This window comes from Dendrobates tinctorius, unplaced genomic scaffold (assembly GCF_039654945.1).
Source record: "Dendrobates tinctorius isolate UK_male_01 unplaced genomic scaffold, ASM3965494v1 ptg000062l, whole genome shotgun sequence".
Taxonomy (NCBI): domain Eukaryota; kingdom Metazoa; phylum Chordata; class Amphibia; order Anura; family Dendrobatidae; genus Dendrobates; species Dendrobates tinctorius.
Window position 1 is genome coordinate 29,041,453 of NW_027361730.1, and position 27,757 is coordinate 29,069,209.

Here is a 27,757-nt window from a genome sequence, read left to right on the forward strand (position 1 = left end):
TTGCTATTTATCCTCTTTAATTTTATACATGTGAGGTGAAGATTTTGCTGGCGCAGGGACAGTAAGACGTGAGGTCACAGTAGGAGATGTGAGGTTACTGGGTGGGTTCTGAAGGGTCCCTCTTTAGTGCCCTTTTCCCACCAGTTTATAAGAAAGGTTAAAAAGTGCACCATATATTGCCCATATTATATTAGTGTGCAGAGATGTCAACATGACATCTATTTAATCAGTTTTTCACACTGCTCTCTTGTTATTCATAAAAAACCTTCAGATCTGGTAATACATCCATTCAAATATTCCAATCATACAGCTACCGAAGAAATATATATATATTAACAATTTCTATTATTCATTTAAATCTATGTTCACTGTCCCAATGTCTCCTTAACTAGATTTCTTTTACTAATCACTACATTTTATACCCCTTGTCAATCTTCAACTTTGCTCCTTCTTTCCTTTTTTTGGCACATATGGTAGCACAGTCTGGGTACTCTTGTCGCACACAGTCTGGGTGCTGCAGTTCCTTGTGCCCCTTTTGACTCCAGTCATTCCGCCTTTACTGCTCCGTATAACATTACAAGGTATAGCAGGCCTAGGAGGTTCTCGAGGCGCATCTTGGCCATATGGGGGATCTTCACTGTCATCACAACATAGTGCATGATACAGAACTTTATCACTGAACCTTACTCGGTCTCTTGAGCCAGGGGTCCTTGTTGGTAGGGGCTTCTGCGGTGGGACAGGCGTTTCTTCACTAGAAGAATCTGGACCATTGGGTGTAGCCCCACCATTAAGTAGCCTAAAATCAGGAGGACGGTCTGAGCCATCTCCAGAGTCAGAAGGGGTAGAGGCTTCTAGAAAAGAACAGAATTCCCAGCTGTCTGAACTCAGGAAATCCAGGGGTCCCAGATCACAGAGAGGACCTTTTTCACTACTTGATGTGCTACTAACAGTTCCTGGGGTCCAGTCATCGGCATCCAACTCAAACTCAAAGTCCGAAGTAAGTCTGTCTATCTGCTCCACAACCTAAAACATATATACATTGTGTTACTTAGTGGTTCTCATGAAGTACAGATTTTTCAAAATAGCAATATACATGAAGCATTCTATAATATGTTGTTAAACAATGGTCAATATTTTTCAAAAACCAATAGCAAAGTTTTATAAGATGAGAGTGTTATAAGATTACACCAGTAGCCTCACTTCTACAGTATTCATTCCCTCCCAATTCCTTTTATTTTTATCAATTTGTCAGACTTGAGAGTTTCAGATCATGAAACGGTTATTTTGAGACAATATTACAATATTACATATTACACATACCCAACCATGATTACAGCCAGGCCTGATAAATCTGAATGTTACATAAAAAAAACAAACGTATCTGGCCATGTGAAGCAGACTAGAATGTCTGAAGAAGCAGCACATGATTCCACCTTCTAAAGAAATGCACAAACAAAAGGCAAACAAAGTAACTGAAATCTAGACTACCTAAAAAGACATTGATGGAAAGACGTTCAAATGGACACCAAAGGTTCATGTTTTAGATTCTGTTTGCATATTTGAAGTAAATGACTCTATCGGGGCATGTCATGAGTCAGAAACATGGACACAGACGTGGTCTGAAGCCAGCTTTACAAAACCATTTCTAAGGCTCTGGGATTTCAGCAAACTGGAAGCAGTTCAAATGGAGAAAACCTGAAGCAGTGCTAAACCCCTTCTTAGAAATGTTGCAAGGCACAAACTACTGTTGAGCAAGAAACACATAACACTAATAGTCAAACATGATGGACATCAGGGACAGTTTTGGTCAACAACCCCCAAAGCCCTTCCTCCTGACTTCCCAGCCCTCCACCTTCAAAACCAACTTCTCCACCATTACAGAAGATCGACTCTCCACTCTACTCTCAAGATCACATCTCACCACCTGTGCACTCGACCCGATCCCATCCCACTTCATACCAAACCTCACCACAGTCTTCATCCCAACCCTAACCCATCTCTTCAACCTATCACTAACAACTGGTGTTTTCCCCTCAAGCTTTAAACATGCCTCCATCATACCTATCCTCAAAAAGCCCTCTCTTGACCCATCCTCTGTATCTAGCTATCGCCCTATATCACTTCTCCCTTACACCTCCAAGCTACTGGAACAACACGTCTACCTTGAACTGTCCTCCCATCTCTCTTCTTGCTCCCTCTTCGACCGCTTACAATCTGGCTTCTGGTCACACCACTCCACTGAAACTGCCCTTACTAAGGTCACCAATGACCTCTTAACCGCCAAGAGCAAGCGACACTACTCTGTCCTCCTCCTCCTGGACCTGTCGGCTGCCTTTGACACAGTGGACCATTCCCTATTATTACAGACCCTCTCATCCCTCGGCATCACAGACTTGGCCCTATCCTGGATCTCATCATACCTAACAGACCGGACATTCAGCGTCTCCCACTCACACACCACCTCCTCACCTCGCCCCCTATCTGTCGGAGTCCCACAAGGTTCAGTCCTTGGGCCCCTGCTGTTCTCTATTTACACCTTTGGCCTGGGACAGCTCATAGAATCTCATGACTTTCAGTATCATCTTTACGCTGATGACACACAGATCTACATCTCTGGACCAGATATCACCTCCCTACTAAACAGAATCCCTCAATGTCTGTCCACTATTTCATCATTCTTCTCCGCTAGATTTCTGAAACTCAACATAGACAAAATAGAATTCATCATCTTTCCCCCATCTCACGTGACCCCCCCTACGAACCTATCAATTACAGTAAATGACTGCCCACTCTCCCCAGTCCCACAAGCTCGCTGCCTCGGAGTAATCCTTGACGCTGATCTCTCCTTCAAACCACATATCCAAGCCCTTTCCACTTCCTGCCGACTTCAACTCAAAAATATTTCACGAATCCGTACATTCCTCACCCAAGAATCTGCAAAAACCCTAGTCCATGCCCTCATCATCTCTCGCCTTGACTACTGCAACCTCATGCTCTGTGGCCTCCCCTCAAACACTCTTGCACCCCTCCAATCTATTCTAAACTCTGCTGTCCGACTAACCCACCTGTCCCCCCGCTATTCCCCAGCTTCTCCCCTCTGTCAATCTCTTCACTGGCTCCCAATTGCCCAGAGACTCCATTACAAAACCCTAACCATGACATACAAAGCCATCCACAACCTGTCTCCTCCATACATCTGTGACCTCGTCTCCCGGTACTTTCCCGCATGCAACCTCCGATCCTCACAAGATCTCCTTCTCTACTTCCCTCTTATCTCCTCTTCCCACAATCGCATACAAGATTTCTCTCGCGCATCACCCCTACTCTGGAACTCTCTACCACAACATATCAGACTCTCACCTACCATCGAAACCTTCAAAAAGAGCCTGAAGACCCACCTCTTCCGACAAGCCTACAACCTGCAGTAACCACCGATCGACCAAACTGCTGCACGACCAGCTCTACCCTCGCCTACTGTATTATTACCCATCCCTTGAAGATTGTGAGCCCTCGCGGGCAGGGTCCTCTCTCCTCCTGTACCAGTTATGACTTGTATTGTTTAAGATTATTGTACTTGTTTTTATGTATACTCCTCCTTACATGTAAAGCGCCATGGAATAAATGGCGCTATAACAATAAATAATAATAAATAATAATAATGATGGGAGTATGGTAGTTTGGAACTGCTTAGCTTTGTCAGGACCTCGGTGACTTGTCATATAATCTGGAATTTCACTCTTTATCCGAAAATGATGAAGGAAAATGTCCAACCGTCTGCTCATGACCTACAACTCAAGCACAGTTGGGTTTTGGAGCAGAATAATGATGCGGGCACACAAGCAAGACCACTTTGACTACAATTAAGATGCTGTGGCAAGACCTTAAAGGGAATCTGTCACCCCTTTTTTGAGATATCATATAATGATATCATTCAATTGTGTGTCACATAAGGATTCTCTTAGTACTTTTGCTTCCCCCTGACCCCGCACCTTTCATGCATAAATACCTTTTTTATATTGGTTCAGTTGTATGTAAACTGCTGCTGTCCGGTCTGCTGGGCGGGGCTTATTCACCTGCTCCCCCCTCCATGTCTTGCTCTATGCATTTCTTCTTGTGTAGAGCAAGACAGGGAGGGGGAGCAGGTGAATAAGCCCCGCCCAGCGGACCGGACAGCGGCAGTTTACATACATCTGAACCAATATAAAAAAGGTATTTATGCATGAAAGGTGCGGGGTCAGGGGGAAGCAAAAGTACTAAGAGAATCCTTATGTGACACACAATTGAATAATATAATTATATGATATCTCAAAAAAGGGGTGACAGATTCCCTTTAATTGGGCAGTTTATGCACGAAAACCATCCAGTGAAGTTGAAGGAAAACAATTATACAAAGATGAGTGGGACAAAACTGCTCCACAGCAATCAACTCAGTTCACATTATCACAAACTCTTGATTGCAGTTTTACTACACAATTGGTTGGTTTAGGGGTTCTTCACAAAGGTAATAAAGCTTATAAATAAATCTTTATCTCCAATAGATGGAATGATCTTTTAAAAGCCACACTTTACTCATGTCTTGAAATGAAAAGAAGTTCGTTGGTCTAAAACATTTAAAATAGGAAAAAGCAAACATACAAGAAATCGTGGGAGAGGTAATTACGGTACTTTTTCCACAACCTGTGTTTACTAGTACTAGTCGCCGTTTTAGAAATCTCTAACCTATTATCAGTAAGCAATAATACTAAATAATACGGTTGTCGTTTATCTTGTGATGCACCTTTCATTTCTAGATATCTTACTTTTTCTACCCATTTTCTATCACTGAGAGCACTGACTGATAGGTTCTTGCAATGTTTGGGAATCTTCAGGAATTACCGTACATGTTTTATATTATAAAATTCCTCAAGCTTGTGTGAATGAAGATATTATTTTTAGGCAATCTACTTCCACAATATATATTTAGCACTTCATAAACAGAGTCAAGCTTGTATGTACAGCGCAGAAAATAATAGAACAATCATTTCCATGGAAACCACCCATATATATTAGCCAAGGGTTTTAGTCATCCCCTTGTCTTCATGTCTCTGAAAGTAAACAATTGCATTTTCAAGTCAGTGGAGAAAGAAAGGTGAGAAAACGATGGCTTGAAAGTACACACAGTCTGGCACTCCGGAATAAAACTGTAATCTATTGGGCCGATTTGTCAAGACCGGAGTGGCGCATGCTCGATTGATGGAGTAGAAGAAGTGCCAAATTCATTAAGAGGTGCGTGCCACTTATTGAATTTGGCTTTTCTTCTGAGTGCCTTGGGCATCCGTGCGCTGCGAGAGAAATGCTAGCATTTCTTGCGTAAACAACACCAGCACTTTTCATGAATCGGATGGATGGCTGGGCGTGATAACATCCCCATCCTGCCCTGGTTCTTCCCCAGATCCCCCCATTGAGGCAGAGCTGATTCAAAGTGCAGTGATAGCACAAAAAGTCTCATCATTTTTGATCTTTTCAAATCGTTTACGCCACAAATGTAATGATTCGGCTCCTACATGTTCAATACAATTAGAAGTCACTCACCATACATACACCAATTTGTATTAGTGTTATAAAAGTACTGTATAAAAAAGTCACAATTCAAAACGCCTTCTTAAAAAAAATCACCTCCCTAACGTATATGTTATTCCCAGTCTTTATTACTGCTTATGCTTCTGTAATATGACATTATCGGAGTTAGGTATAAGTTGCTACAACCAGTGTTATGGCAAATATATACCTTATTATTACCAATATATTCATGCTAATATATCCTAAAGAGAAAATAGCTGCTAAAAATATAAAACAATGATACTAGTACTTAATAAAAATAGTGCAGTTATATCTATGCCCAATCTTAGTCCAGGTAATTATATGCACATTGTGCCGCATGTCCCATTTCCCTTACATTTATTCTGCAAATGCAGTGTCTGGTTTGGCTTTTTATCCTAAGTCATGTGGTAAGGATTGATAAGGGGTTGATACTGACTTTTAGGATTGCTGTCCCCTGTAAGGGAGAACTAGAGTTATTGGTCTTATCTTCTCTCAGAGGAGCACTGAATGGCCTAAAAATCTCAATACGTTTCCTTTGCTCTCTCCACACGGAGCAAACTTATATCACATTTGTTGTACCACTAAAATGTTATAAATATTAGCAAAAAATTTGCGCAAAAATTACATAAATATGATATAAATATCAATGTATCAAAATTACTTATAGTATTAAAATTTAACGGTTACGTTCTAAAATTGTTTTGTGACAACAAAATGAATAGCACGTTGATTATAAGTTGATATAGCTTAGATATAGCCGTATAGAGGTATTTTTTTGACAAAATAAAATTTTTTGACAAATAAAAAGGTCAATGTCATAAATGCCACATAATGAGAAGAACTATTACCAATCTTTTATTGGGACCCGAAAGCCTAATGTTACTCCTCTGTTTTAATTCCCAGTGTTGTGCTTGTTTTATAATTTCAAATGTACTTACATATTAAATAAAATTAAATAAAATAGTTTTAAAGTTTCATTTAGTTGTGGCATTGTGGTAACACATGAATAGATTCAAATTTAACTAACGTAGGTGAAAACACAGCACGATTAGTTCTTAGAATAAGTAACATTTATTATTCATATAGGTATATTGGGGGTGCTAATCCTATAGGGGGGGATATCCGCTGCAAGACAAACCAACACACCACTAAGTCGTTTAATTATAATACAGATAATGTAGAAAATGTCTGCGCTGAATAAACCACACAACCCCACAAAAGCAAGGGCTAAAAAAGCCAAATATAGCAATAAATTGCAAATGGATATAGGGATCTCAATTAATCAATATATACAATGAAAAAACAGAATGTTCACCAAACATATATGTTCTAAAAAACGCAGTAGCAGAAAACACACTGATTGAAACTACCACTATATAGAAATAGATAAAAGGATCAAACATATATAATAGGCGTATAAATAATAAAAACACTTTAAGAGGATATATATATGTACCTTAGGTGCATTCCAAAAAAATGTTCAAAGCCTCATAAGGGGACCAGAATGTAGTGATTATGAGGGAGCTAATGAAATTGAGGCTCCATCGCTGCAATGATAATCAAATACTGTACATACAGAGTCCAAAAACAAGACAAGAGTACGTTTAAGGCACTCAGTCCAGCAATATCTGCTGAGAGAACTGTCACGGCCGGTGACAGTCTCTTGGTTACTCACTGTACGCTGCTCCCTTGGTGCGCCGGCGTTCTTCGCGGCGCGATGCCGCCGGCTGCAGCGAAGTTGCAGGACCTTGGTGACGTCAAAAAGTCACATGACTGAGATCAGCAGGTAGTATGGACCAGATCCTTCCAACCGGTTTCGGAAGTGCACGGCTTCCTTCATCAGGGATGGTCCGTCATAGGTGTGGTTCCCTTTTAAAACTATGGTTCTGGTTTCAGTGAATTAACCCATTAAACGTTACTCAAATCGCACTATTCATATTACTAATTGAAGGCAAAAAGTAGTAATATGAATAGTGCGATATGAGTAGCGTTTAATGGGTTAATTCACTGAAACCAGAACCGTAGGTTTAAAAGGGAACCTGTTGTGAGTTCATTTTCCCCTTCATTACTGAGGCCCGAGGAACTCCCTCTTCTGGTAAAGAAAGGTAGTGAGCCTGATTATCAAACACCTGAGGCTGATGATGATGACTGGCTGAGTGGAGTTACTGACTGGATATAAGGCTGCCGACGCCCTTCTGCCCTGCGGGTGATTTCTCTGTGGGATCCTTGGAGACCAATCTGAATTCCTGCTCCTCTAAAGCTAAGTTTGCTGCTCGGCCTTTTGCTTTGGTGCTTTGACTTTGTTTTGCTTTGTTTTTCTGGATTTCTGCCATTCCCTGCTGGGGTGTGCTGAATTCCTTTAGCTCTGTCTTCTGAAAATACCTGAGTGCTGATTTAGTTTTTGAAGCCTAGCTGCTTCAGGGCCTTTTTCATATCAGCTTGTTGGCTTATGTCTTTGATAGGGTTTTGGCAGATTGCAGACAGCAGCCTTCCTGTCCTTTCCTATCTAGGTAGTTTTGGGCCCCGTCTTTGCTCAGTCTATCTTTCTGTCTGTGTTAGTGTTTTCATCTTGCTTCACCGTCATTATATGTTAGGGGCTGCCTATTGCTTTGGGGTCTGCTCTGGGGCAGTTTAGATTTCCCCTTTCTTTCTTTAGGCTTATTTAATTCTCTGGCTGTGATCGAGGGGTCTAGGGCATCGTAGGAACCCCCCACGGCTACTGCTAGTTGTGTTGATAGGTTCAGGGGTCTGCAATCTGATAGTTGCCAACTTCTCTGGTTTTCTGGACTTAGCTTGTATTTCTGCTTTTGCCTCCTACGGTGACTCATTCATAACAGAATCACCCACCATACCGCAGATCCTAGGGTACTCAATAGCAGGAAAGAATTGTAAAAAAAAAAAAAAAAGTGTGCATATTTTTTCCTCTATATCTCTGAGGCCGTAGGGGGAATTTTTTTTTCTCTCAATGGAGATAAAGCAATTGTCTGATCGTGTGGAGCAGCTCGCTGCGGAAGTGCGGGGAATTTCCGCCTACCTTGCTCATTCACATGCTGCTGAACCAAAGATTCCTACACCTGATGTATTTTTTGGGGATCGGTCTAAATTTTTGAATTTCAAAAATAATTGTAAATTATTTTTTGCCTTGAAGCCTAACTCGTCAGGGAGCTCTGCGCAGCAGGTTAAAATTGTCATCTCTTTGCTGCGTGGCGATCCCCAGGATTGGGCGTTTTCTTTGAAACCAGATAATCCTATTCTGACTAATGTGAACGCATTTTTTCAGGCCTTGGGGTTGTTGTATGACGAACCTAATGCCATTGATCAGGCTGAAAAGACCCTGCTGGCATTGAACCAGGGTCGTGATTCTGCAGAATTGTACTGTCAAAAATTCCGAAAGTGGGCAGTACTTACTACCTGGAATGATAATGCCTTGGCTGCGCTCTTTCGGAAGGGGTTGTCAGAAGCCGTAAAAGATACTATGGTGGGATTTCCTGTTCCCTCTGGTCTTGACGATTCTATGTCATTAGCCATTCAGGTTGATCGGCGTTTGTGCGAACGCAAAGCTGCACGAGAGGTGTTGCCACCTGTTGAACAAATGTCTGAACCTATGCAATGTGATAGAGTTTTTTCCAGAGAGCAGCGTCAGGAGTTCAGAAGGCGTAATAAGTTGTGTTTTTTCTGTGGAGATGCCTCGCATATTATTTCTGTCTGTCCTAAACGAGAGAAACGCTTTGCACACACGTTTTCTGTTGGGGGTGTTCAACCTAAGTTTCTTCTGGCTATTACTCTAATCTGCTCCCTGTCCACATTTTCCGCCAAGGCTTTTGTGGATTCGGGAGCAGCGCTAAACCTAATGGACTTGGATTTTGCTAAACGTTGTGGATTTCCGATGACACCTCTGCAGATGCCTATCCCTTTGAGGGGGATTGATGCTACTCCTTTGGCTAAAAATAAACCTCAGTTTTGGACCCAGGTGGTAATGCGGGTCACCCCAGACCATCAAGAAAATTGCAGATTTTTGGTGTTGCATAATCTGCATGATACTATTGTTCTGGGGTTTCCCTGGTTACAAATTCATAATCCAGTTTTGGATTGGAAATCTGTGTCTGTGGTGAGTTGGGGTTGTCGGTGTGCCTTTAGTGAGGCTCCGGTGTTTTCCACCTCTCCTCAGTCGCATGATGTTCCTGATTATTTGGCGGACTTTTATGATGTATTTAGTGAGAATGAGTCTGCGTCTCTGCCTCCTCATAGGAGTTATGACTGTGCAATTGAACTGAGCCCGGGGTGTAAATTTCCCAAGGGTCGGCTCTTCAATTTATCTGTACCCGAGCACGAGGCTATGCGATCCTATATTAAGGAGGCGTTGGAGAAGGGTCATATTAGTCCATCCTCGTCACCCTTAGGTGCCGTTTTTGTTTTTGTAGCCAAAAAGGATGGATCATTAAGACCTTGTATTGATTATCGTGCCCTCAACAAAATTACTGTTAAATATCAGTATCCGTTACACCTGATTTCTGATCTATTCTCCAGAGTTAAAGGTGCTTGCTGGTTTACCAAGCTTGACCTCAGGAGGGCGTATAATCTTATTCGCATTAAGCATGGGGATGAATGGAAGATGGCGTTTAATACGGAGGGACATTTTGAGTACCTGGTGATGCCTTTTGGGCTCACTAATGCCCCTTCTGTCTTCCAGTGCTTCATGAACGATATTTTCCGAGATTTTGTCGATAAATTTTTGATTATCTATCTGGATGATATTTTGATCTTCTCCAAGGATTGGGATTCTCATGTGGAACATATTCGGACTGTGTTCCGGATCTTGAGGGAGATTTCCCTGTATGTCAAAGGATCTAAATGCTTTTTTGGAGTACAGAGGATTTCTTTTTTGGGATTTATTTTGTCCCCGTCAACTATTGAAATGGACCCGGCCAAGGTACAGGCCATTTAAGATTGGGTTCAGCCCACTTCTTTGAAGGCCCTCCAGAAGTTTTTGGGTTTTGCTAATTTTTATCGGAAATTTATAGCAAAATTTTCTAGTATTGCCAAGCCATTGACTGATTTGACTAAGAAAGGTGCTGATGTGTTATATTGGTCTCCGGAGGCTGTTTCTTCCTTTCAGGAGCTGAAGCGAAGATTCACCTCCGCCCCGGTTTTGCGGCAACCTGATGTCTCACTTCCATTCCAGGTAGAGGTGGATGCTTCTGAGATTGGTGCAGGAGCTGTTTTGTCCCAAAAGGATCCTGTAACATCTAAAATGAATCCCTGTGCTTTCTTTTCCCGAAAGTTCTCTCCATCTGAACGTAACTATGATGTGGGGAATAGGGAACTGTTGGCCATGAAATGGGCATTTGAGGAGTGGAGACATTGGTTGGAGGGAGCTAAGCATCAAGTCGTGGTCCTCACTGACCACAAGAATTTGATTTACCTAGAGTCGGCTAAGCGCTTGAACCCTAGACAGGCTAGGTGGGCCTTGTTTTTTACACGTTTTGATTTTGTGGTTTCTTTTCTTCCTGGAACGAAGAATGTCAAGGCAGACGCCCTCTCTAGGAGCTTCTTTGCTGATTCTCCTGTGGTGACCAAGCCTGCTACCATCTTAGGCGAAGGGGTAGTTCTTTCTGCCATCTCGCCCGATTTGAGACGTACTCTGGAAGAGTTCCAGGAGGACAAACCTGAGCGTTGTCCCAGTGGAAAGTGGTATGTTCCTGACCAGTGGAAGAAGAGAGTGATGTCTGAAGTTCATTGCTCTGCTTTGGCTGGTCATCCAGGTATTTTTGGTACTAGAGATCTGGTGAGTCGTTTTTTTTGGTGGCCCTCCTTGTCTCGTGATGTCAGGAATTTTGTGCAGTCCTGTGGGACGTGCTCCCGGTCTAAATCGTGTTCTCGCTCTAGTGGGTTGTTGATGCCTTTGCCTGTCCCCAAGAGGCCATGGACCCATATTTCAATGGATTTCATCTCTGATATGCCTGTCTCTCAAAGGATGACTGTTATTTGGGTGATTTGTGATAGGTTCTCTAAGATGGTTCATCTTGTACCACTCCCTAAGTTGCCGTCTTCCTCTGAGTTGGTGCCTCTGTTTTTACAACAGGTGGTTCGTTTGCACGGGATTCCTGAGAACATTGTGTCTGACAGAGGAGTCCAGTTTGTGTCTAGATTTTGGAGAACTTTCTGTTCTAGGCTGGGAATTCAGTTGTCCTTCTCCTCTGCTTTTCACCCTCAGACCAATGGGCAGACAGAGAGAACAAACCAGACCTTGGAGTCATATTTGAGATGTTTTATTTCTGCTGGTCAGGATGATTGGGTTTCATATTTGCCCTTGGCCGAATTTGCTTTAAATAATAGAGCTAGTTCTGCCACTTTGATGTCACCTTTTTTTTGTAACTTTGGGTTTCATCCTCGATTTTCTTCAGGGCAGGTGGAGCCCTCTGCCTGCCCAGGTGTTGACACTGTGGTGGAGAGAATGTACCAGATCTGGGACCAAGTGGTGGATAAGTTATCTCTCTCCCAGGAAAAGGCCCAGCGGTTTTCCAACCGACATAGGACCATTGGTCCCCAGTTTAAGGTTGGTGATATGGTGTGGTTATCATCAAAAAATATTGCTATGAAGGTGGCTTCTCCTAAGTTTAAGCCTAGATTTATTGGACCTTACAAGATTGTGGAGATTATTAATCCGGTCTCTTTTCGTTTGGCTCTTCCTGTCACATTTAAAATCCATAATGTGTTCCATAAATCTTTGTTGAAGAGGTTTGTTGAACCTGTTGTTCCGGGGTTGGCACTTCCAGACCCTGTATTGGTTGAAGGTAACATGGAATATGAGGTAGAGAAAGTACTGGATTCCCGTCTGGCTAGACGGAGACTCCAGTATTTGATTAAGTGGAAGGGTTATGGTCAGGAGGATAATTCCTGGGTCTCTGCCTCTGATATTCATGCCAAAAGATTGGTGCGTGCCTTTCATCGGGCTCACCCTGATCGCCCTGGTGGCTTAGTTGAGGGTTCGGTGATCCCTCCTCAAGGGGGAGGTACTGTTGTGAGTTCATTTTCCCCTTCATTACTGAGGTCCGAGGAACTCCCTCTTCTGGTAAAGAAAGGTAGTGAGCCTGATTATCAAACACCTGAGGCTGATGATGATGACTGGCTGAGTGGAGTTACTGACTGGATATAAGGCTGCCGACGCCCTTCTGCCCTGTGGGTGATTTCTCTGTGGGATCCTTGGAGACCAATCTGAATTCCTGCTCCTCTAAAGCTAAGTTTGCTGCTCGGCCTTTTGCTTTGGTGCTTTGACTTTGTTTTGCTTTGTTTTTCTGGATTTCTGCCATTCCCTGCTGGGGTGTGCTGAATTCCTTTAGCTCTGTCTTCTGAAAATACCTGAGTGCTGATTTAGTTTTTGAAGCCTAGCTGCTTCAGGGCCTTTTTCATATCAGCTTGTTGGCTTATGTCTTTGATAGGGTTTTGGCAGATTGCAGACAGCAGCCTTCCTGTCCTTTCCTATCTAGGTAGTTTTGGGCCCCGTCTTTGCTCAGTCTATCTTTCTGTCTGTGTTAGTGTTTTCATCTTGCTTCACCGTCATTATATGTTGGGGGCTGCCTATTGCTTTGGGGTCTGCTCTGGGGCAGTTTAGATTTCCCCTTTCTTTAGGCTTATTTAATTCTCCGGCTGTGTTCGAGGGGTCTAGGGCATCGTAGGAACCCCCCACGGCTACTGCTAGTTGTGTTGATAGGTTCAGGGGTCTGCAATCTGATAGTTGCCAACTTCTCTGGTTTTCTGGACTAATCTTGTATTTCTGCTTTTGCCTCCTACGGTGACTCATTCATAACAGGAACCACATCTATGACGGACCATCCCTGATGAGGGAAGCTATGCACTTCCGAAACCGGTTGGAAGGATCTGGTCCGTACTACCTGCTGATCTCAGTCACGTGACTTTTTGATGTCACCAAGGTCCTGCAACTTCACTGCAGCCGGCGGCATCGCGCCGCGAAGAACGCCGGCGCACCGAGGGAGCAGCGTACAGAGAGTAACCAAGAGACTGTCACCGGCCGGGACAGTTTTCTCAGCAGATATTGCTGGACTGAGTGCCTTAAACGTATTCTTGTCTTGTTTTTAGACTCTGTATGTACAGTATTTGATTATCATTGCAGTGATGGAGCCTCAACTTCATTAGCTCCCTCATAATCGCTACATTCTGGTCCCCTTATGAGGCTTTGAACATTTTTTTGGAATGCACCTCAGGTACATATATATATCCTCTTAAAGTGTTTTTATTATTTATACGCCTATTATATATGTTTGATCCTTTTATCTATTTCTATATAGTGGTAGTTTCAATCAGTGTGTTTTCTGCTACTGCGTTTTTTAGAACATATATGTTTGGTGAACATTCTGTTTTTTCATTGTATATATTTATTAATTGAGATCCCTATATCCATTTGCAATTTATTGCTATATTTGGCCTTTTTAACCCTTGCTTTTGTGGGGTTGTGTGGTTTATTCAGCGCAGACATTTTCTACATTATCAACATTTATTATTCACTCACCTCTCTCAGTTCTTTTGCAACTTCCTTGAGATCCCGTAAGATTCCTTCTAGCTGACCAATTACCGCCCGGACTCTCCCTCGAATTCTCTCCCTCTCCCCAACTCTGCAGCTGCGTCCCCCTTGCTCCGTGGTCTTCCCCACCCCCCGAGAGCACATGACTCAGAGAGAGGCCTCCAGCCTCCTCTACAGCTTCTCTCCTCTGGGGGGAGCTCTGCATCTTAACGTTTAACCCCCCTCTTGCCCTGCACCCCCTCCCTATGCACAGCCACACACAATGCTCCCCAGCCTCCTTTACAGGAGGTTTAATGAAAATCAAATAAATCTTTTTCTATAAAGATGGTAGGTTAGGTTGGATTAGAGTGAATAGAAGATAGGCAAAAATTGGAATATTTGATAGTAGCTTAGGAGGCAGGGTTGTTCAAGTCATGAAGATCTGAGGTGGCGCTGCCTGTAAATAGAAAAAAAGTTGGGATTACATTTAGTACAACTATATAGAACAATTAGAATTACAGGCAATGTATAGCACCACAGGTGATACTAGACGTAACAGGAAATAAATAAATGGCTATGTAGATAGTTGGAAATAACAAAACTATGTAAAAAAAAGATTGTGAGCATACAATGAGATGTAACAAAATACTGAATACAGCATATACTATATAACGCAAGTAAAATTCGACTTTCATTGATAAAAGATAAAAATAATTATTGGGGCGGGTACAGTATTTCTACAGTAACATTATGTATATTCTGAAATATTCACTTTCATATCACGTTTTATACACTTAATGCATATCATATTGCTACAGCCTCACAGGGTGTACTTTACAGACATTACAGGACTCAGGAAATGCCTATTTAATAAATTCTTGGAAATGGGGGCTGCAGGGCCCTTATATTCTTCCTTAGGTTCCTCAAGTGCAAGCTTTCATTTCAGAAGAAACAGAGCTCAGTTTTGCCAGGAAATATAGTATTCTAGTGTTTTTTTATCAAAGTTTTATTCAAAAATTAAAAAGAGACTGTCTCATATCGACAGTCTTTATATTTGGACATCATATAAAGGGGTCTCCCACTAAGGGCACCTCTCAATGAGCCACAGCAGAAAGATACTAAAAAAAGGTGATGTCTCTTTGGCAGACGTGAAACCTGGTATCCTGCAATTTTTGTATTTTTATGTGATGCTTTTGTTACATCATTTTACATCTCTTTATAACATTATTAAATATTAGACAACAATGTAAATATGTAACAGAAAAGCAAAAAACAAAGAAAAAATTTATTCAGTCAGGAGCCATTAGATGTCCCATACTGATACATAGTCATGTAGTGATTAAAAAACTTTTTCCAGAACTACTGTTGGATCAGAGGCAGTTTTATATTATACTAGCACAGAATTATTCAGCTACTGCCATTCATAATTTCTGCACAGAACAGAAAATGTACAGTATTTTCCTTGCGTGTTTCAAGAAAAGAGTAAACTTAATACTAATGATGCAGTCTCCAGTCTTTACCATATGAAATAAAACATTCTGATGAATTAGGCTTCATTCTCACGACTGTATAATGGCTACATATTAATCAGTGCTTGCTACAGATGCAATTGTTGATCCGACCACACGTTTCGTGCCCTGAACTAATGGCCTCATAAGCACACATGATGCTGCTATTTTGGCCCACTTCACACGCTAGCTTAAAAAACAGTACTCGTGAGATGGTCCATTTTTACTATCCATGTGGTTTTCTGTTGACCGTCCGTGTGCACGTGTATCATCCATGTGTACAAGTGTACCATCAGTTCGTCAACCGTTTGCACGTGTGTACTATCTGTGTGACACGCGCCGGAATAGAATGCAGAATATAAATGACAGATTTTCAGGTACTAAAGATATGCAAAGATAGAGATAGATATAAAGTAAATAGATGATAGATAAATATCCGTGAGATATATATTTAGTGCCTTACCTGGGTAGCCTACCGTACATGCACTAACCTAATAAATAAATAGCAGGGGCCTTTGGTTCAGGAAACCTGCAGTAACAAGGATCTGAAAATATGGCCCTTATAAGGTTAACTGAATCTCATTTCTAAGAATTTTAGACCTTTTTATTTTCAACCTGATACAGGAAAGATGTATATCTTTGTACCGTGTTAGCCAGTGGATAGAAAAATATTCAGAATTGAGAGTCCTCAGTGGTTGATACCTTTTAATGGCTAACTGAAAAGATGGTAACACATTGCAAGCTTTCGAGACTACTCAGGTCTCTTCATCAGGCATTGACTAATACAACATCTAAAGAATCACATATATATGCACAACACAGCACAGAAAAAATGCAATAGATAAGACAAGTGACGTGAAGCAGAATTATCATTAAGGGATAGGTAGAAACATAAATATTGGACTAGTTCATAGATAAGGAGTCTGGATGTTTTATTGTCCTCTGATTGGGGTCTCCTAATGTGTTGTGATGCCCCCACAAGGTCTTAGCAAATTCCTTAATTGATGTAAAAAGACATAAATCCATGCAACACATTCATTCTAGCACTGAGAGTGTCAAAGGTCGTCATAAATTTATACTACCAAACCCTCCTGTCTCTCTGAGATGTGAAGTTACTTTTCAATACCAGTAATTTCATATCCATGGTGTTGTTGTGATCAGGCATATAAAAATGTTTTGCCACAGGTAGATCCATTCTTTTTTCTCTTATTGTGTGACGATGAGCATTCATCCTTGTTCTAAGCTTTTGCCCTGTCTCCCCCACATAGAGACCCCCAGTTGGACATTTAGTACAAATAATTAAGTACACCACATTAGATGTAATGCAGCTGAAAGTACCTGGGATCTTGCAGTACTGATGTGAGTTGGGGATCTTTATCGTGTCTGTGGTCATTATAAATGGACAGGTTTTACATTTTTTCTGGTTGCAAGGAAAGGTTCCTGCAGCTGTTGGAGAGGACAGGGAGCTTCTGACAATGATGCTTCTTTGATTTAGGGGCTGCCTAAAGCACAGTAGTGGAGGGCCTGGAAAAATGGATTGTAATCGGGCATCTTTTTGTAGTAAGGGTTGTAATTTCTGTTCAGCTCCCCTTAGCACTTCCAGATTTAGGTTGTAGATGACTACTAGAGGCACCCGGTTATTTTCTTCTTTAGCTTTGTAATGTAGCAGGTGATTCCTTGACATTCTGGTGGTTCTTGTAATTTGGTTTTCAATTGTTCTTGGATGGTAGCCTTGATTCAAAAAGGTCTTTTTGAGGCGACCAAGGTGTTTGTCTCTATCCATGGGGTTGGAACATATACGATTGTATCTGATGGCTTGGCTATAGTAGAGTTCTTTATGTGTTTTAGATGGAAACTGTCCAATTTAAGGTATGTTGGACGGTCGATTGGCTTCTGATACAGCGATGTCTCTATTTCATTGTTTTTTAGCTTAATGATGGTGTCCAAAAAATTAATTTCAGTGCTGGAGTAGTTGAGTGTTAAGTTGATGGTGGGATGAAATTGATTAAACTGTTCGTGGAACATCTTTAGCTGTTGTTCAGACTCGTCCAGATTATTAAAATATCATCAATGAAGCGGTAGTAGGCCAGGGGCCTGATGGGGCATGAGGACAAAAAGTCACTTTCAAGCTTGGCCATGAAAAGATTTGCATACTGTGGAGCCATTTTACTTCCCATAGCTGTGCCAATCTCCTGTAGATAGATCTTGTTGTCAAACTCAAAGTAATTGTGAGTGAGGATGAGTTTTATAAGTTTCACCACAGCATCAGCATCAGTCCCTGTGTTTTCCATGAAGAATTTGCAGGCATTTAATCCATCTTGGTGTGGGATATTAGAGTACAAAGATTCCACATCCATGGTGGCCAGGATGGTTCCTTCTGGTAGAGGACCTATTGCTGCTAGTTTATTCAATAGGTCAGTTGTGTCCTGAATGTAGCTGGGTGTATCCTTCACCAGTGGTTTAAGAATACCCTCTACCCATCCAGATACCTGCTCAGTAAGGGTGCCCACACATGAAATAATTGGTCTTCCTGGATTTCCAGATTTGTGGATTTTGGGAAGCATGTAGAATGTCCCTATTCTTGGACTCTCTTTTATCAAGTCATCGCCAGTTCTTATGGACTGATCAGGCAGACAAGATACTAACTTATTTAGTTCCTCGTAATAGTACTGTGTAGGATCCGACTCCAATTTTCTGTAGTAGCGTGTGTCCATAAGTTGACTGTTTGCTTCCTTCATGTAGTCTGACGTATTCCTATCCTTGCAACCAGAAAAGATGTAAAACCTGTCCATTTATAATGACCACAGACACGATAAAGATCCCCAACTCACATCAGGACTACAAGATCCCAGGTACTTTCAGCTGCATTACATCTAATGTGGTGTACTTAATTATTTGCACTAAATGTCCAACTGGGGGTTTGTATGTGGGGGAGACTGGGCAAAAGCTTAGAACAAGGATGAATGCTCATCGTCACACAATAAGAGAAAAAAGAATGGATCTACCTGTGGCAAAACATTTTTGTATGCCTGATCACAACAACATCATGGATATGAAATTACTGGTATTGAAAAGTAACTTCACATCTCAGAGAGACAGGAGGGTTTGGGAGTATAAATTTATGACGACCTTTGACACTCTCAGTGCTGGAATGAATGTGTCGCATGGATTTATGTCTTTTTACATCAATTAAGGAATTTGCTAAGACCTTGTGGGGGCATCACAACACATTAGGAGACCCCAATCAGAGGACAATAAAACATCCAGACTCCTTATCTATGAACTAGTCCAATATTTATGTTTCTCCCTATCCCATAATGATAATTCTGCTTCACGTCACTTGTCTTATCTATTGCATTTTTTCTGTGCTGTGTTGTGCATATATATGTGATTCTTCAGATGTTGTATTAGTCAATGCCTGATGAAGAGACCTGAGTAGTCTCGAAAGCTTGCAATGTGTTACCATCTTTTCAGTTAGCCATTAAAAGGTATCAACCACTGAGGACTCTCAATTCTGAATATTTTTTTATTTTCAACCTGGAGATTAGATCTCTTAAACTTAAACAATTTATGGCTAGAGAAGAACAATGGACCCACACAGTTACTACCTGGCCTGCAAGTGGTATTAATAACCTCTTCAAATTTTCTCTTAGCAATATTTTTATGGCAAAGTGTGGAGTAAACTTACTATGAGGACATAAAAATGTGAACTAGACTTTATAAAGGAGAAAATAATGTAATGATACACAGGAAGAAACATCCATCTACTGGGATTCAGACTTAGCAGCTCTGTGGATTCAACCTTTAGATCTGCTGGATTTCAACTGGAAAAAAGTCATGTGAAAATTATTTTCTTTTTTTCTGGTGGGGTTTAAGGAGATGGAAATGCTGCCCATGTTCCCCCTTGAAGACCTGTGTAATGTTGCAATATGTTGTGATGTTTGTGTGTGCAATAGTCTGTGTTGTTAATGATGAAGCTGTATTCTGCCCAGCAACAGGTAGTAAACAGGCACAGTTAAGGTTAACAGTTAGGACTAGCACAGACTTGGAAAGGGTTAAATTGAAGGGAGAGAGATCTTCCTAGCTTGCATCCAGAAATATGCAAATAAAGTCCGTGGAGCCTCATTTAAGAGTCTCAAACACGGGACTAGCCAGATCTTCCTCCAGGGAAGGACCCAGCCAAGGGGTGGCTCCTTTCGGAAACCACCATTACCACCATACTAAGTGGCCCTTTAAGTCAATATCCAGCTCTTTACGAGTTTACAGATTTGACAAGGGAAATACCAAGGCCAGGTATCCATCCACAGACACCTGTTTCGGGGTGTTGCCCCTCATCAGTGTGGAGTAGGATTCTGGCTAGGTGGGAGCAATGCCTAGTAGACCAACCTCACGAAACAATCACTGACCTCAGGGAGACCAGTCAAAGAAAACACTGCGGCAGCCGGCAAAGGCGCTCAATCAGTGAAATCCTAGGTGCAATGCTCCCTGGGAAATACAAATATGCAATTTAGCTTGCATCTAGAGCAGACCTCTGGTCTGATTACTCAGTAGAGCTGCATGATGTGGGTGCCTCTAAAGTGAGAGGAGACCAAAAGGATGGATAGCATGATCCAGTGGAGACAAAAGAGAAAGCGACAAAAAGGAATGAGTGATTCTCAGGAGATAAGGTCTGAGGCATGAAGTCCAGGAGAATAAAATTGAGCATGCAAGTACAGGAGGTAATGAGACGGATCAGAGCAGGGAAAGTGACATGAAGAGAGTGCCCCGGGTGGTAGTTCCAAGGAGTCAGCAAGCAGAGAAGCTCAGTAATGTTCATAGTGGCAAAATAGCTCCTCTAAAGGGAAAAGGATACAAAATCGCGGGTTTGATGTACAAGTCTCTCACTGACTGTAATACCGTTGTTGGGGGATGAGGGATGTTCCTGAAGTATTGCACTGGGTAGTGGTGAAGATATAGGACTGAGTGAGGCAGAACCAAGTTATTCTGAGGCGGACAGGGAGAATGTATATGAAGGTGTTGAAGATATTCCATTCACTAAGAGGAACATTGATGAAGCTATGCACCCACTATCTGTTGTACATAATACCCACTAAGTTATTGTTCAGTAAAAGACTGTTTGTTTATAAGTGGTGGTCTCCCTCATTGAACGCTACAAGACCTGGTCCCGGCCAGCTGAAGTCACTGACATCATGTGGCCTGCAAGGGCGTAGCGCCCCCATAGATGAAGTGCACACACCCAGCCAGGACCCCCTCCTTCATGTAACGTGCCGGGTAGCAAGAGACGAGTACCTCAGCCACGGTTTGTGAAAGCAAACATTCTGTGAGGGGGGCATCATTCTTTATGTGAGATCATACTTTTTTTAGGGGCTTTTCGGTGCCATCATACTCAGTGGGGAGCTGTGTGAGCTACAATACTGTGTTGGGGGGCTGAAGGTGATCATACTTTGTGGTTGCTGTGGGGGATCATGCTGTGTGGAGGACTGTGGAGCCAAGATACTCTGTGGGGAAGTTGTGGGACCATCACACTATGTTCGGGACTGTGGGGGCATCATACTGTGCATGTAGACTTGGTAACACAAAACCCATAAATATATATGAAATAGAACACCAAACACAAAATTGTGGAAGAATAATGGCAGTTGTGTTTATTTAGGGTAACCATAATAGACTTTATAATATTTTAATAAATTAATACCCAAAATAGCAATAAGTTAATCATATAATAAACCAATCCACCCAGATAGCTGGGTGATTTTCCCTCAAATAAAACATCACGACAAGGAAGGAAGCATAAAAAAGCGGGAGGGACGGTGGAAACTTCTTCCTTCTTCTGAGTTGAATGGAGTAACTGGCAAAATCACCTTAGCATAAATCTTTCCGGTCTTTTATGAAACAGCCAATAATATTCCATAAAAAGTATGCTAAGAACAGCTGGAAATAACTGGAATGAGCCTGCTCGTGACTCCACAGCTTACCAGAATGACCTTTTGACCTCAGTTTGAACATCAGGAAACCATGTTAAAACTCATATTAAAACAACCCCAAAATGACAGAATAATTAAAATAGAGTCTGTGTTACCATGAGACACCCCCCTACATTTATATTCGGGTGAGGGCTACCCTACCATCATACTATGTGAAGGCAACTGTTGCAACATCATGCTGTTGTGGGGGAGCTGTTGATTATAGTACAAGGATTGAATAATAGGTCATACATTTTTATGAGCGATATTAAACTTTGCTAACACTGAACCTTATTTATCAATTAATAAAGAAAGACACTTAACCCTGTGCAACCAGAATCATTCATTAACAGTCAATATTTTGGTCACACGGCTATTAGTCATGGTAAAGGATTCACAATTAGCTGGAATTGTCTTAAAGAAATCAGTGGAACTTGGATTGTGATTGATCTAGCTTTGACCGCTTCAATTGAGTGCTGCTGAGCTGCAAAGCCAGATAATTCCTAAACAAAAGTGGTGCTACTTTTGGGAAAGAAGACTCTTTTTAGACTCTGGTCTAAAACATAGAGAATGCTGTTAAAGTTATTTAACCAGTCACAACTATTAGCCAAAACAAAAAACAGCAGGAAGGATAGGTTCAAAGAAAAGGTAACATGAAATACAAGTGGCAGCAGGGAAATAATTTTCAATAGACTAACAAAGGGCTAAGGAAAGCAGACAGGATACAGCTTCAGTAGTTAAATAAGCACTCCCATTTAGGGATGAGTGAGCATACTCGTTAGGATTCGGTACTCGGCGAGTAATGCGGTACTCGCAGTACTCGAATCCTAGTGAGTAAATTTCACTACTCGCCTCGCTATATTCGGATCTCCCGCCCGGCATGCGTGAGCCAATCACAGTAAAGCCACCACCTTCTTTGTTGTGGCATTACTGTGATTGGCTGGCGGCGCAGCCTCATATGTGCGTGCAGGGGTCTGTGCGGGCTCTTCCGGGCTGTTTGGGGGTCTGTGCGGTCTCTGCCGGGCTGATCGGGGGTCTGTGCGGGCTCTGCCTGGCTGATCGGGGGTCTGTGTGGGCTCTGCCGGGCTTATTGGGGGTCTGTGCCGCACAAACCCCCAATCAGCACGGCAGAGCCCGCACAGACCCCCGATCAGCCCGTCAGAGCCCCCCCACACACACAGCCCCACAGACCCCTGCACACATTCTCCGCCCGTACACATAGTCTTCGCCCATTACTCACATTTCCCATAGACATACATTGGCTCACTACTCGTTACGAGTACCCAAGTATTAGGAGCTACTCATAACAAGTAGTTTTTTGTTCATGAAATGTGTGTATTAATATACTCACCTACCACCTCTCTCTCCGGGATACAGAGCCGATCCTCTCCGCTTTTCAGTCACATGGCTCCTCTTCAGACTCTCTGGCTCATGTGGCGCTCTGTGTGACCCGGAAGTGAGTTTTACAATGTAAGTCTATGGAGCGTCAGAACAAAGCTCCATAGGCTTTAACTGGAAAAGAGACTTCCAGCTTATATATAGAGCATAGCGTGAACAAGCAAGTCACAACAGTGGTGACATCACTTAGAAGAGCAGAAGACCAGGGCCGGTCCCCGGAGAGAGCAGGGGTAGGTGAGCATGTATATACACTTACACTAAATTATGGTATTTGCATACATTTACACATTTAATAAATAAAAAACTTAATGAGAGCGCTTATTTAAGAAAAAATGTTTAAATATTAGTTTGTCAAGCCTAGAAACTCAGGTAATAATCACTGTCATTGTAACTGTGCCATTAACACTATGTGTGTACATACAACTGATAGAAAAGGAAGAAGAGTGAATAATGATTACTCGGACTGGTTTATGTAATAATGAGAACTAGGAGGGCTCCACTGAATGAAGCTAGGGATACTCCTGCAATCACTATAAACATAAACTGAGAAAACTGTGAGAAAAAAGCTACTGACCAAACAGCAGGGATCACCACAATATTTAAATTTTATTAGGTACACATAGACAACACCGTGTAAAAGCATTTAAAAGTCATAAAAGTGACAAGTACAAAAACACCAAAAATGGCTCATAATAAAGCCAGGAAGACACCTCTATGAGAACAGAATAGGTGGCTAAGAAACCATAAATAGAGCATTTAAATGACGCACTATATAATTCATGTACACAATCATATGGAGCACATTATGTATATGGACAAGTCCAGTACTTGTTAATAGGTTGTACAACAGATACCCACCTGGGACATATATTTGTTATCAATGCCCATAGAAATAAACGGGCCACAGTGGTCCTGGCTAAAGGCCAAATATACTGGAGTACAAGAGCATTCAAAAGATACAACATGAAAAGGAACACATATGAAAATAAATTTGAATGCCCATAGACATCACCAAAAAAAGAGGTCACAAAAAATGCAAAATGTAACTCCTACATGTAGTGTCCCAGTGTACATGGTGAAAATTAATTGCAGTGCCCAAGATATAGGTAACAATTGCTAGCAATGCCCATGAAGATGAATGGGCTGCTTGCAATCATGAAACAAAGCCACATAAAAAATCTAAGAAGACAGTGCAAAGGTACTGTATGCAGGCTAGGAGAAATACAAGTTAAATTTGAACCATGATAAAGGTAGCCTACAAAAGAAATTAGTAATCCTGAGAAAATCTCAAAGGCTAAATCCTGCCCGCACTGTCCCAATATAATACCGCTCACATAGGGGGAGCTTGTGGAGATGCCCGACGCGTGTCGCCACCGCAAGCTGGCTTCCTCAGGGTCACTTTTATGACTTTTAAATGCTTTTACACAGTGTTGTCTATGTGTACCTAATAAAATTTAAATATTGTGGTGATCCCTGCTGTTTGGTCAGTAGCTTTTTTCTTTTCAGCTTGCACAGTTTTCAATTCAAGCAATATAACAATACCCAATCATAGCTTGAAAATAACAAGATTTATATACCAGAAATGATGCATCCCATCAGCCTCTAATTTTTCCCATTGGTAGCACTGAATACATACATCAGTATGGTAAAGTAATGAATCCTCCACATCCATGTATGAACCTAAATGTGGTTGATATAGTAGCAAAAGGATCTACCCTTCTCCGATCATTGTCTGATATTTATAGTAATCAGTCTAAAATGGAATTTGTTATCCCTGCTCCAATAGGTCTGCAGCTTTACCAGTGTAAACTAACACCAGAGAAGTCATTACCTAAAAGCTGCTAACATCAGTAGAGAGAATGTCCTGGTCTAATAACCTCATCATGATGTGGGGACCCATCAGAATGAATGATTAGAATTTGCTGAATTACTAGACTTTGATCATTATTTTCTTTAACATCGCAAAATCATGCATTTCTATTTTGGGTTGGAGTTATAAGACTTAATTTTATGATGACTTCTCTAAAGTAAAATTAGATTAAAATGTGTTTTCCACCATTCTTTACTAGAAAAAAAAATATTTTATGCACCCATGTACCTTCTGCCCTTCTCTTTTTAACAACTTGCCTGTGTTAGTACTATGGCTACTTGCAACCTACTGAACACGTCTGAGACACATAACCCAAGGAAAAGCTATGGGACGCCCCTGCACATGCTCAGATTCAACTTCAGATCATTTATTAATACTGGCTTATTCTGGGCATGTCCAGCCAACGTAGGAAGTTATACAGCTGGTCAAAATAGTAGAAAGGTGATGAGCTAAAACAGCAAATCCCTATTTGAAAGAGCAGTTTTAATTCATTAAACGCAATTCCCTGTATTGGGGCCTTATATTATTAATTGAAATATCTATAAATCATTTAAATAAATCCTTTTAAGAACAGTAGATGATAAAGATCTCATTAGATCAGGGTACTTATTATAGAAAATGAATGTTTTTGTTCTGGATAGTTATGTGACATCTGGTAAACATAGTTCAAGAATAATCAATTGTATAGTAATACAATTTAACGGCTATTCTTGCATGATATAGTCATACCTCGTGACTGTTTATCACATGCAGATGCCCAGTACCTCCCCCAAAAAATAATTACCCTAGAGAATGTCCAATGATAACTTGCCATTTACAGATCAAGTGATATATTTCTATGGAGAGATTATTTATAGAAATAGGAGGACCTACTGTCAAGAGGTTAAGTAGAGCATGCATAGCCAGGGCACAATAACAGGGGAATAAATGGTTGACAGATGCTATTATTATTTATCTGGATCGTTGTAGCCTCTTCCCCTTTTTTGACTTATTGGTTTTGATTCCATTTTTGCCTTGACTCATACTGCCCTCTTTGCTTCTCCACACCCCACCTGCAATCCTCCATCTCTTTTTCCAGTTCACATTTTGCCAGAAGTGCCAGAAGCAGATTGTAGCTTCAGCTTACCTGATTGTTGAGATGGGTGATGTGACTATGCTCGTCAACCGCAAAGGACAGAGAGAGACGTTCCTGTGTTTTATTGTTCTGCTCTGATTATTGTAAAATGACATCCAGGCAACCCCAGAGTGCACACAATCCAGAACAAGGAGTTCTCCCTCCTAAGGATCCTCACAAGGCCACCAGAAGAAGAAATGTTTCCGTCATGTTTCCACATCCAGATCCCGTATGAGACAGTGGGGATTGCTTACAGGGGCTCTGATAAGGAGCAGCTCCTCCAACCTATGTAGACAGATAGAATATCTTAGTAGTGGCACTTGCGTTAGCTCCAGTCTTTACTCCATACCCTTCTCCTCCACCATGTCTTTACAGACTAGTCGTACCTTTTCCTAGGCAATCTATGAGAAACCCCCCTCAATCCCTTTCTGCCCCATATTTTTATTTCGTCAGCGTCCTTTATTTTCCTCTTTCTTGACTTGCATGCTTAACATTACAGTCATGTATTCTTGCCTGCATCATCTGTACTGTATACAGTATGTGTTGTCATTTCACCTCCTTCTCTCCCTCCGCATCCCTGTCCTCTCCACATTTATTCCTCCAGCTTCTCCCCATTCCTTCCTGTCCTACCTTCCTATGGCCAATGTGACATCTCGCTCACCATGCAGTGTTGGAAGGGTCGATGTTCCCTTTATTCAGAATGTGCCTCTTTCTCTCGTCTGGTAGACAGGAGCAGACACACAGCTCAGGCCTCATCTCTCCCTCTCTGGTCCTGATGCTGCACAGTGCTGGATGCTTCAGCCCTCTGCGACATTCCTTCTTCTTTACCCTTCTCTTCTTCACAATTTCCTTTGCTGGCCTATGGGAGGGGACACTCTCCTCTTTCTATCATGGGGGATGCACAGCTATCTCTTGATGTGTCTCTGGATTCCCCCTTGTCAAGCACAGTGGCCAGAGCGTGTGCCCCAGCTCTGCCTAAAAGAAGCAGAAGGGGGAGGGAGGAAGTGATGGAGGAGGGAAAGATACTGAACACTGTTTAGTAGGCACTTGCAGTCCATTGCTCCAATGCCATATTTCTCATAGTAACATTTGTTGTACTATTTACTGCACTAGGGGCATTTATTTAACTATTTCCTTGCTCAGAAAGCATCGCGTCCCCAAAACCTTCTCCCAGAGCAGATGTAGAGGGGCACTGCTGCATTAACCCCTCCCCTGCTAGAGAAATGCAGTATGTTTATCTTAACTCATGTTCACATCAATAGTCAGGCCATGTAGCCTTCCATTGGTTTTGGTAGCCCCTTCGTCTAGCACTGCAGGTTTTTACTATCTTATGGATTGTGATTACGACTGTACAATAAATCTGGATCATATATATATATATATATTATATATATATTAAGATTTAGATGACAAGCACCCTGGTTAGTTAGTTATGTATAAAAGAAATTCACTACACCGAGAAGTTAAAGAGTTTTGGAAACCAAGGCAATGCCACTGGTAGCCATTCACTGAAAAAGTCAACAAATCCGAAACATATGCTATTGGAAGGCAATTACAAACAACTCACTTCCAAAAAAGTCATAAAAGCCTTCTAACCTCTAAAATCTGTTTCCTTCTCGATACTTAAAATTCAAAACACAAATCAACCAACTGTATACGACCTCTAAAGATATATATCAATAGGGGAGAAATAGACTTGACTCGTTCCCTCCCTAGTAATCTCTGGTAGCAAGGTTGCCTACTTGATTTTTTTATTTTTGCTTCTGGATAATTTATCTTAATATCATGGTTCATTCACTTTTATGG

At 41.6% G+C, this 27,757-nt stretch overlaps 1 protein-coding gene across 1 annotated transcript; it reads right to left on the reverse strand.

The window, feature by feature from the left end:
* On the reverse strand, positions 1-26,949 carry INSYN1 (inhibitory synaptic factor 1). The gene is made up of 4 exons (XM_073579463.1): positions 26,613-26,949; positions 25,964-26,236; positions 14,108-14,555; positions 1-1,023 (listed from the first exon to the last, which is right to left on the reverse strand). The coding sequence occupies exons 3-4, from the start codon at positions 14,261-14,263 to the stop codon at positions 436-438; spliced, it is 744 nt and encodes a 247-aa protein (XP_073435564.1). The 5' UTR covers positions 14,264-14,555; positions 25,964-26,236; positions 26,613-26,949; the 3' UTR covers positions 1-435.
* Between the last annotated feature and the right edge of the window lie 808 nt (positions 26,950-27,757).

Coding starts and splice junctions, on each gene's coding strand:
- INSYN1 (XM_073579463.1), bottom strand. CDS start 14,263: ATGTGCTCTCGGGGGGTGGGGAAGACCACGGAGCAAGGGGGACGCAGC. Junction 1,024..14,107: donor TTGCAAAAGAACTGAGAGAG/GTGAGTGAATAA, acceptor TATATGTTTTAG/GTTGTGGAGCAGATAGACAG.